Raw genomic sequence first — 11,890 nt, 5'->3', positions numbered from 1 at the left:
AGACTGCAGGCGCATATACTGGCTGTCCCTGGGAGTGTTTCCATGACAACAGAAGGAGAAGTGAATGGAGGAGTACCAGATTTTTTTTAAAGGAATCAGCTTTGCTGCGCTTTGGTCGATGCAGGGCTCCACGAGCGAGTGCTCCGCACCACTAAAAATTGCTTCACAGAACATTCTTCCAGGTGGGGGTTGGAGTGAACATTATCTGACTGGCAGGGGCTGCTCAAACAATAAGAGAGGCTCCCCCCGCTCCCCCCCCCCTTTTTCCTTTCCCCTGAAACTCCAGATGCACCTGCATTTCAGGATCAAGTCTCATCGAGCACAATGGGAGTTACTTCCGAACAGACTCACATATGCTTGTGCTGGGAAAGGGGAGGGGGAGAGGGATGGGGAAACCAGCCCCCTTTCTAACCCGATGCTGCACAGGATCTCTATAACGCAGGTGGGAAGTAGTTAGTTCCTAAGGCAATAAACGAAACAACGGAGAATCAGAGCCTCGAGACTGTGCTTTACAGCCTTTAGGGAATTTGTGCTTTAAACTGTGCCATTTCAACTCAGGGGGATCTCTGTAAATTCCGATGTGGGCATTCAGGGGACAAGCCTCATTGAGCACAATGGGAGTTACTTCTGAGTAGACCCTAATTGGTTTGTGCAGGGACGGGAAACACACAGGAAACACCCCTTAACCGGGGTCAAGGTGAAAGGCACACCCCTGGGCAGGGCTAGCATACCCGAGATAAATGTGGGGGTTGGGGCACACAGCAACTATACCACTGAGAACCCGACTTGAGGGAAAGAATCGGACTTTAAGCAGTCTCAGGAAATCCGTTTTTTCCCTGATAAGCTCCGGGGTGGCTGCTGGCCATGACGTCATATCCCTAACGACCTCCAAACTCAGCCAACTTGGAGTAAATCACTCATGAGATACACACACACATATGTGCGCGCACACACACACATGCACGCGCACGCACACACTGATTCACCAGTTGCAGCTGGGTCTGCTTCAGTGGCTACAGCTGAGTCTTTCTCCACATAAGTAGACCCTTGCTCCCAAAGAATCCAGCCTCACTGGAGTCCGTGGCGGAATTCTCTGACATCCCTAGCTGCACAGCAAACCCGCTCATCCTCGCTTGTGCACGACAAATGACTAGTTTTTAAATTGATGGGTTGTCATTACATGTGAACCAGGTCTGAGCACTCCACCTGATCCCTCACTACTGGTGCTTTGGTGAGCCATGGGATGTGGGAGGAGAGTCAGAAAGCATGGCAGGGCTCCAGATGAAATTGAGGGGGTTCTTTGGGGCCTCAGGTGAGGCATCCCTGCAATGAGACTGCTCAGGTTTCCGTGTCTCTTCTGTGGGAGTGGGGTTTGCCGAGGCAGTTTTCCCCTTCAGAAGAGGTCTCCCCTGGGCTTGGGTTGGCTGGGAGCCTGACAGAAACCAACTTAGGTCAGTAGCGGTACTCTTAGTCTTTTAGCATCCATGAAGGATTCTCATCCTACCAACAAGTCTTCTCAAGGCAGCCTTCATCTCCTTATTCCTGAGGGTGTAAATGAAGGGGTTCAGCATAGGAGTCACCACAGTGTACATGAGAGAAGCAACCATATTACTCTGGCCTGAGTTCCTGGAGGTGGGCTGCAAGTAGACCCAACAGAGAGTGCCGTAGAAGAGAACAACCACACTCAGGTGAGAACCGCACGTGGAGAAGGCCTTGCGCTTCCCGTTTGCGGATGAGACATTTTGAATGGTGTAAAAGATCCGTGCGTAGGAAATCACAATGAGGACAAACGGGCCCAGCACATCCAAAAAGCCCTCAATTAGAGCTGTGGTCTCTACAATGCTTGTGTCCGAGCAGGCGAGTCCCAGCAGTGGGTAGATCTCACAGAAAAACTGGGGGATCTCCCGAGAGGAACAGAAGGAGAGACGGGACATCAGCAGTGTGTACAGTAGAGAATGGAGAGATGCCAGGAGCCAACAACCAGCCACCATGAAGAGGCAGTGCTTGTGGCTCATTCGTGTGGCATAGTGTAGTGGGTGACAGATGGCGACGTAGCGGTCGTATGCCATAGAAGCCAGGAGAAAGCTGTCTGTGTTGCCAAAAGCCATGTAGAAGTACATCTGCGTCAAGCACCCACCATATGTGATGGTCTTGACCTGGAGAAGATGGTTCTGCAACATCTTGGGGACAGTCACAGAGGCAAAGCCCACATCTGCCAAAGAAAGGTGGCTGAGGAAGAAATACATGGGGGTGTGGAGGAGACGAGCATTGGAGCGGATCAGCAGGACAATCAGCAGATTCCCCAGAAGGATCAGCACGTACATGGAGAGGAAGAGCAAGGCAAGGAGATGTCGGTGCTCTGGCTGGGTAGAGAGATCCAGAAGGATAAACCCCGATGAGCCCGTGTGGTTGTCGTTCCCCATGGCTGAGCTGTGAAAGCAAATCCAACAGATACAGATGTGTAGGGCTGACTGCTCGCCCAAACCAACCATCAAGAGACCAGAGTGCATGTGTGGGCAGGTGGATGGAGAGGAATAAAGAAAGAGTTGCATGGCGCTGCCTAAGGGGGAGGACCTGGCATCTCCATAGGTTAGCCACCCTCCCATCTGGACTGCAGTCTGGACCAAAGTCGGTGGTGCAACTGCAGGGGTGCCATTTCTGGTTTGAATAGGTAGAGCACTAAGAGAGGGGGGAGATTTGGGGACGGGCCCAGGGCATGGTCTGAGAGCACATGATGCAGCCACCTTGCTGAAGCTGAACAAGTAGGGATCTGACCAATGTCTGGAAAACTGCCTCAGACCCCCATGGCTCTGGCTCAGTGGTAGAATAAAATAAATAATCCACGGCACACAGAAGGTATTTTTAAAATATCTGTTATGATTACTCTTTTTAATACCTCTTTATTATTAGAGATACCGGTGCTCTTCAGGAATAATTACATGCAATCTGAAACATTGACCCAGTACACACATCACAGCTACTCAGGGTTTATTTAAACTCTGGATAATTATGAACCAATGGGAGCAAGTGACTGAGCATGCTGGCTCCTGGCTGGCCACTCACTCCCACTGAGGTAAACAACCCAGGGACATTCTACCCCTGCGTCGTTTATCATAGCATCCAAACCCAGAATTGTGGGTTGTTGGAGGAGAGACAGCCCAGAGTTTGTTCTTGGGTTCGAACTCTGGGTTGTCTCTCTCCCAACAACCCACAATTCTGGGTTTGGACATCACGACAAACAATCTAGGGATGATGCCTTTCTGGGTTGTTTAGCTCTGCCCAGGTGCAGCAAGAGAGATCAAGCAGTGAGAACTAGCATGCTCCCGCTTCATTCACAACACCCCATGGTTCAACAAATCATGTGTTGCTGTGATGTGCGAACTGGGAAATGGTGTGCGTGAAAGAGAGATAGAGAGAAATACCAGCCCCTCAGCCATCACAAAATGACAGCAGCAATTTGTGCAATATGATTTGTGGTATCACAACATGATTCTTCTAAACCTCCATACCTTCTGTTGAGAGGAATTCTTCCTTCACTTCTGGTTTATTGCTAAAGCATGGAAGTGGAACCATGGAACACTCTCATCGCAACTCACAGAGAGAGAGAGAGAGAGAGAGAGAGAGAGAGAGAGAGAGAGAGAATCAGACCAAAAGGGGGAGGGAGGGATGGCGGAATGGCCCAGTGTGCTGGCAAAATAAAATAGTAGATGGCCATTGTCTTACCTCATTCATTCCTGCTTGATGTGAGGAAATGTTTCTTTGAAACTTCCTGCTGCCATTAAGAAATGACATCCACACAATGACAGAACCCTCAGGAAACCATTCAAGATGTTTTAAAAACATTTAAGCTATAAGGTCTAAGCAACATTGATATTTGTATGTCACCCAGAGATAGATGATTGATAGATAGATAGATGATAGATAGATAGATGATTGATAGATAGATAGATAGATAGATAGATAGATAGATAGATAGATGTGTGCGTGTAGATATAGAGAGAGGCTGATGTAAAGCAACACAACAGCAAAGCAACAAGGAGACTCAGGCTCCACTGTGGATCCAGTCAGTTTTAAGGTGAAATGTGTAAGAAAGACTAACAACAGACTATTAGAAATATCTTTTAAGCTAAACGTTTTGGCTTCCGCCCTCATCAGTAGCTGTGGGCAGAAGCCGAAACGTTTAGCTTAGCATATATATTTTCAATACTCTGTTGTTAGTCTTTCTACCTTTCTTTGATATAGATATATTTAAGGATGGCATATAAATTTCATAATAAATAAACTTTGGTGCTGCCTACCTAACAGATTATTTCTCCTTTAGACATCAGCTCTAAAAACACGCTTCTTTAGAGAAACCCCGGTGAATGTTTGGCATAAAGATTCATAGAGAAGAAAGTTTGGAAGCGAATTTGTTTCCGCTCTACACTCCATGGTCTCCTCATTTGACCCACATTGAGTTGATCTGCAGTTGTTCTCAACAATATCTCTCCCCAGAAGATTGTCTTAAAGTAATACGTTACAAAGCAGCCAAATCATTCCCTCTCTTCAATGGAGGAATAAACAGCTGGGGGGCAGGGGGGAGAGAATGCAGTGCAAGCCACTTGAGAAAAAATCTGAAGTCAAAAAATCCAGGTTAAAGATGCAGCACTACAAGACCTAGCACCTGCAGAGAAAGTAAGAGAGCCCCAAGACCCAAGCTAGAGGAGTCTAGGACAATTACAAGAGCTAAGCCCAGGTTCCTGGAGATGCCCAGCTCCAGGCAATCCAGTTTGTGAAGTGCAGGCACCCAACTGTCCAACTTGTGAAGCAGGACAACATCTCAGAGTGGAAGAAGTCCTCAGATTCCAGCAAGTGAGCGAGTTCAGAGGTTTAAAGGGGATTGACTATAACCACTTGGGGGGAAGTCCTCATCCATTTGCACTGTGGCTCAGTCAGAAGTTATTGGGAAGTAAGTGCTGGAGTTGCTGAGGTGCTGAGCCTCATCTCCACTGCGGAAAAATAACACTACAGTAGATAGTAGGCATAGACACTTATAGATATGGCACACGATGGTGCTACCTGGTCTTGCAGTCTCTACATTACAAAGAGATTTCTCTTCCTCCTTTGAGCGCTAAGTGGCAGGACACATGCCTGCCTGGCCATGGATATTTCCAAGTTGTGGAGACGCTTCATGTTTCTGTGGGACCTTCCTTATTTCCCCACATCAGGGTATGTGCCACTGGGTGCTCCAGGGGGAGCTTGTTAAGTGGGAAGCATTGCTGTTCTCTTGGGATTCCTCCAGTGTAGAAACACTCAGTCCTTTGCTTGGTTTATTCAAGCAGCCTCCCCAGGAAGAACGCCCACAGGGAGTGGTAGGGAAACTGGGAATACTTTCATTTGATGGAGGCAGAGCCTGCAGCTCTAGTTCTTGTTGAGGTTATAGCAGGCCTGTACCCTTTCAGACTGATGGTCACAATTTATTTATTTATTTAAAATATTTCTTGGCCACCTTTCAGGGCAGAAGCCTTCCCAAGGCAGCTTACAGCAATAAAATACATAAAAACAGTTAAAATGTTAAAAGTGATAACATAAGAACAATAAAAATAACAATACAAGCCAACAATAAAACCAGCAAGAATGGTAACAGCAACAATAGCAGTCATATCAAGAGAAGGCCAAGGTAAAATAATATGTTTTCAAGGCCTTCTTAAAATTCGCAATGACAGAGCATGGTGGACTTCCGATGGCCGCTTTTTCCAAAGGTGTGGGCCCACTGCAGAGAAGGCCCTCCCACGTGTGATCACCCTCATGGGTGGGCAAGTGAGAAGGGCCTCTCTTTCTCAGCTTAAAGTGTGGGCAGGCTGATATAGGTGAAGGGTCCTTCAAGTAACTTGGGCCCAATCTACACTTACCACTTTTTTCGCTTCCAATGAGGTTTCACCACCCGTCTGTCACACTACGCAGTACCCGCCTCGAACTGGAACCGGAGTTTCCGGCTTCCATGCTCCCGCTTTCAATACCCTGTTATCCTGGTATTTCTGCCTTCACCACCGTATATGGTCATTGTCCTCTCCCATGCACGCCCATATACGGGGGTGTTTGTATTTCCCCGCTGGCCAGTCAGAGCCCTCCACTCCCCCAGGTCGTCTTCTGGCTATTGATCGTGTCTCTTCCTGAGCAGCTGTCATCTGGGAGCAAACAGGTAGCCCCCCTGTGCCCCTTCCCTTCCTTTTTTTAAAAAACAAGGGTATCTTCAAATCTTCGAAGAATCGAAGTTTGGGGTTTGGGGTGTGCCCCTTCAGCCTCCTGGTCTGCTGGGATCGTGCAGTAAGCGCTTGAACACCACTCCCCACCTTCCATGTCCACATTGCATTCTGCTTTGTGTATTCCCACCCACCCCCCACTCCGTTCTTCCCTCCGTGGAGCCACCGCTCAGAACCCACTGTGCCCTCCCCTCCTTTGTGTGGACTTCATTCTCTTCCTCAATGGGCTTTCCCCCCTTTCACCCTGTGCCCCTTCCCTCCCTTTTTTTAAAAAACAAGGATAACATCTTCAAAGAATCGAAGTTTGGGGCTTGGGGGTGCCGCTGCAGCCTCCCAGTCTGCCGGGATCATGCGGTAAGCATTTAAACACCACTCCCCACCTTTCGTGTCCGCGTTGCATTCCGCCCTGTCTGTTCCTGCCCCCCCCTGCGCTTCCCCCTGTGGCGCCACCGCTCAGCACCCACCGTGCACTCCCCCCCTTGTCTGGACACCACTCTCTTCCTCGCTGGGCTTCTCCCGCCCGCTGGGGGTGTGTCGCAGCCCCTCGAGCTGCTCCCGCCACGGCAGCGCAGATAAAGTTTTCCTGGGGAGGCTTCCGCACCACTCTCATCGCCGCAAATGCTGTCCCTTCTCCAAGAGTGCCCCCGTGTACTGTACGAGGTGGCCACGTCTCCTCCTCATCACCTTCCCCAGAGTTTACAGGGTGTTATTCTCCTCCACATGAGGGGTGTGTTTCCCCGCCCTACCCGCGACTGTCAAGGCATGCCCGTTGTTTTGAAAACAAAGTGAGCTGAGCTGGCTGGTCTCACATTACAGGGATTGTGTGCTGAATGGCTGATCGGGCTGCGGAGAACACGACACATATCTGGGCACACGGCGCCGGGGGATGGCATTTTCCCTAGTGCTTGACTCAAGGTGGCTTCACCCACTTCTCCTCCCCTGGAAAAGGCTGCAAAGCCTGCCTCCTCCTCTGCTGTGTGACCCCGCCTAGGCAGTGGGCTCGGTCTCACTTTCACGGTCCACCATGAGAGGCTCCAGCTGCTAACGGGGGGGGGGCTGCACCCTGTGCGGAAGGGGCTCCAAATCTGGCCCATGACATGCGGCTGCCCTGTGATGCCCCCCTAGACTGTGACGACCATGGTGGCCAGTCCCCACTCTGATATTTACTTCCTTGTGTTCTTTTCTTAGGCTCTTACAACGCGGAGCGCCGGGTGACCCTCGACCGCAGGGAGATCTCACTGCTGCCGCTGGAAATCCCAACATGTATCGTTCTTGGAAAGGTCTGCTTCATCGGGCCCCCCTTCTTTCCAACATCGACGCAAACAGAGGATGGCGTCGACTAGCAAGGGAAGGGGAGTGTCGTGGAGGCGCGCAGAGATAGTGGACTTGCTGGACATATGGGGGGAGCAGAAGATCCAGGAGCAGCTCCATAGCAGCCACAGGAACCTGGACTTCTTTGAGGAGATCTCCAGGCAGATGACTGAGCGGGGCCACCACCATAGTGCCATTGAGTGCAGAGGAAAGACCAAATCCATGTGCCAGGAGTACAGGAAGGTGACCAACCATAACTCCAGGTCAGGGAGCAATGCTACAACCTGCCCATATTACGTGGAGCTCCACAGCATTCTCCGGGGGGATGCCACCGTTCGCCCTAAGCGCATGGCCAGAAGTTTGCAGATCGCACATTGCGCCGTGCGCGTGGGTACACTGGAGACAGATCCTCAGGAAGGACCACCATCGGACACGTCCGAGGGATTGCAGGAAGAGGGGAATCACCTTCCCTTGGAGGCGCGTGACTGACATGAGTAGGTGCTGGTGCCCGGTTCAGTGTCTGGGGTGGTGCACGCGGTGCATTGGCTGCCCTCTTGGGGCATGGCCACGTATGCCACTCTGGGAATCCCGCCTGCAAGAGCCCCCTCGCCACCACCCTGTAGACCGCCTCATTCCCTCACATGGAGCTCCGCATAACCTGCTCCACGCGCCAGCCCTGGAGCAGCATCTGGAGCATCAGCTCTACCTCCCTCTCCTGCCAATACGCCAGCCGCCTCAGCACCATTTTCCTGGCAGGAGAATGACAGCGGGGCAGTTTTGACAAGAGCATAGACCAGTCCTCCTCCCCTGTTTCCGCGCAGCGCCACCTGTTGACGAAGCTCCGAAGCTCTGATTCTTCGAAGATCCCGGTTGTGGAGGGGGGGCTGTCTCTTACACGCACAAAGGAGAGACGGGCAGGGAGCCAGTTACAGTTCTTAGAACAGTTTTAATCATAGAAAAAACAACATGAGGTAAACCGGGTGAGCAATCTTGAGTGACGGAAAAACAAGGCAGACATCGAAACCACAACTCCCCCACCCCCCACCAGCACACGACCCGGCACCCACGGGCTTCCCGGGACATGTCCCCTCACCGCAATTCTCCCCTGTTCTCCCACATGAAAGCACAAAGCGCTCTCCGGACCTCGTTCCCCTGCTCATTATGCAGGTGGTCGTCATTCACGTAGGGAAGCCCCAGGGTGTCCAACACAATGTGGTTACTGTCCCCAGACGCCTCTGTCAAAGCAGCCCCGTTAGTCTCGCAGTTGTTGTGAATAACACAGGCAGAAATCACTGATGGGACGTTTTCCTCCACCACCTCCAGTCGTCCCGCAAGACACCTCCACCTGCTATTCAGCCTGCCAAAGGCATGCTCCACCACGTTTCTAGCTCTGCTGAGGCGCTGGTTGAAGTGAGCCTCCTCTGGTGAAAGGTGCGCCACAAAAGGCTTCATCAGCCAATGTCACATGGGGTAAGCTCTGTCGGCCAGGATCAGTGGCGGGATAAGCACACCGCCCTGCTCTCCATGTCGGGTTCCTGGGGGCAAACGTGCCAGCATCCATTGCCTCACACAGCATGGAGTTCCTGAAGACATAGGCATCATGGTTTCACCCACTCCACCCGATCTCCACACTGATGAATCATCCCATGTGGTCTGTGGTGCCTTGCAGAAGCACTGAGTAGTAGTGCTTCTGATTGATGAACTTGCTGACCTGTCTAATCAGGGATATGATTGACAAATGCGTCCTGTCACAAGCCGCAAATGCCCCAGGAAAGCCAAGGGCAGAGAAGCTGAGCATCACCTGGAGAGAGAGGAAAGACCGTATTTGGTGGGAGGCAGCCAAAGCGTGACTGGCCATTGCCAAGCAACGGATGCATCCTGCTTGTGCCCCCATCTCCCCACACACTTGCCTGGACAAACTCCGTCAAGCACAAAGCACACAGCGCCTGCCGCGAGGGTTGTGTGCTGCGCCCCTGTGCATGCGCGGACACACACACACCTCCAGGAGGACGGCGACCACCATGGATGGGGGAGTACCTCTCAAAAACCCCACAGACCAGATTCCCCCCACACCACCACGGACGTGAACCTCGCCTATACCTGTACTTCAGTAAGTGCAGCTTCGATTCTTCGAAGATACGAAGAACCGAAGATGCCCAGCCAAACTCCAACCCAGCACACTATAAGGAACTTCGATTCTTCGAAGATACGAAGAATTGAAGATGTTCCCTCACCCCCCAAAAGCCGAGCACCCCCATCCCCCCACCCCAGACTTGCACTCACCGCATCCACGTTGCCCAGGGTCACCGTTCTCCACAGTAGAGCGTGCTCCAAAGCAAGGCACACCTCCACAAAGATTCCTGCGACCGTGGATTTCCCCACCCCGAACTGCTCTGCTGCACTCTTGTAGAGGGAATTATTGGCAAGCTTCCAAATGGCGATGGCCGCCCTCTTCTCCACTGGGATCACTCTGTGCATCTGTGTCGAGCATCTGGCCAATAATGGGGCCACCTCGCCCACGACCTGAAAGAAGGTGCGACGAGGCATCCTGAAGTGCTCGATCCAGCATTCGTCATTCCAGACCTGCAGAACAAGCCTCTCTCACCAGTCCTGGCTGCTCGGGCGCACCCAATACCTACGGAAAACCCTCGGCATGGGGAGAAGAGCCACGTTGTGCGCCATGGTCAACATGTTTCGAAGCATCCTCGAACACAAGTTCTGGCGGTGATGGCGGTACCATCGCAGTACCCAGAGCTGAGACCTCAACTGCTGGGACGATAGCCGCTCCAGAGCGATCAGTGCCTGGAGAGTGCGGATCAGGGCATTGGCGGAGAGAAACAGCAGACTGAAAATCATTGCCAGTTCTGGAACCATGGCTCCTGCAGGGAATCGGATCCAAAACAATAATCAGTGTATCCAGAAGGAGCTACCAGGGAATCAATGGGGCGAGGTGACGCAGGTGCGGTGAGGTTTCCAGTGACCAGCTGAGGAAAGACACGGGACACGGGAGGGGAGGTAGGCGATTCATTGGCGGAGGCGGGAGGAGTTGCTGCGCCTCCAATCAGGGCTGCCCTGCTTTGGAGCTGAGTAACTGCGAGGCGCCGGGGTGTGAACCGAGGAGAGAGTGGAGCGGGGAAAATGGGTGAGTGTGAATAATCACGTAATACTGCGAGTGCGTATAACCCGACATGGCCCCGATCCAGCACGGTGGCAGGCACAATGTAGATCAGCCCTGGGTCTCAAACTGTTTAAGGCTTTAAAGGTCAAAGCCAGCACTTTAAATTGGGCTCGGAAACACACCGGTAACCAGTGCAGCTGGTACAGTATAGGCGTTCTACATCAACTGAAAGTTGGGATAATGTTTATTAAAGGGAAGAAACAATGGTGAAGGGAAGAGGAGAGGTGGTAGGTTGTACAGGAAATTACGAGCAAGATTGCAAATGCCAAAATACTCAGGAATGCTGAGAGCCTTTGTACACGCTCCCAAGAAGCAAAACAATAAAACTAGCTAGTCTATCCTATATGTACCAAAATATGGGCCTTCCAGAATAATTTCCAGGCTTCAACACACCCAAGCACCATCAGGGCAATGGAAGACGGGCTGCCTCTTCCTCAGCCCTCTATTTAAGGCCCAGCCCTAGCAACTCAAGGCAGAATTCAAATAGCCAATCAAAGCTCAGCCCCAGGCCGCGCCACCCTTACCTCAGAAGGGCCAGGAGCTTCTCACCAAACCCAGCTGTTACCTGTTTCCCAATTAACATGGACAGCGCTTGGCCTTGAGCTGCAGAGCTGAGAAACGGGTAGATAACAACTAACTCCAGGTGGTCACTTGGGATGTGACACCCTGGCCTATCCTCGTGGCAGAGAGCAGGCCTTTGTTCTTGACATCACCCCCCCCCCCTCGAGAAGATGGAATCTCACGGCATATACCTCCGATTCTCCATCTCTCTTCTCCGCTTGAAGGCCCTTGAGACTACATTTATAAAAAAACAAAACCTTTTCCCTCAAGAAAAGGAAACTCTTCATACAGTTACCCCAATTTGGTTAAACTGGTCACATGATTGAATGTCCCTCCATTTTTTTTTAAAGCCTCCAAGGGAAAGGCTAGGCTAAAACCCTTCTCCCTGACACCTAGATTTCTATGTGGAGGGAATGTTTTCATATGGAGGAACATTCCTTTGCATAAGCTGAAGGTTGACGTGATACAGGACAGATACAGGTTTACCTCTTCAGGGAGAATTAGGCCTATGGTCATTCTCGCTCTTCTGCTCCCCACCCTTTCCCTACTTGGTGCTGGCTTTTTAACTTTGATGTCAGTCCAAAGGCAAGGGTAGCCA

General features: G+C 51.4%; 1 protein-coding gene across 1 annotated transcript; it reads right to left on the bottom strand.

Moving 5' to 3' along the window:
* Positions 1-1,475: 1,475 nt before the first annotated feature.
* On the bottom strand, positions 1,476-2,423 carry LOC146353346 (olfactory receptor 1F1-like). Its single transcript, XM_084829717.1, has one exon. The coding sequence runs from the start codon at positions 2,421-2,423 to the stop codon at positions 1,476-1,478; it is 948 nt and encodes a 315-aa protein (XP_084685843.1).
* Between the last annotated feature and the right edge of the window lie 9,467 nt (positions 2,424-11,890).

This window comes from Heloderma suspectum, chromosome 2, assembly GCF_057233095.1.
Source record: "Heloderma suspectum isolate Gila_16-S chromosome 2, 16-S_ref, whole genome shotgun sequence".
Taxonomy (NCBI): Eukaryota; Metazoa; Chordata; class Lepidosauria; order Squamata; family Helodermatidae; genus Heloderma; species Heloderma suspectum.
The sequence above is the reverse complement of the archived record's forward strand: the minus strand, read 5'-3'. Positions and strand labels throughout refer to the sequence as shown.

Coding starts and splice junctions, on each gene's coding strand:
- LOC146353346 (XM_084829717.1), bottom strand. CDS start 2,423: ATGGGGAACGACAACCACACGGGCTCATCGGGGTTTATCCTTCTGGAT.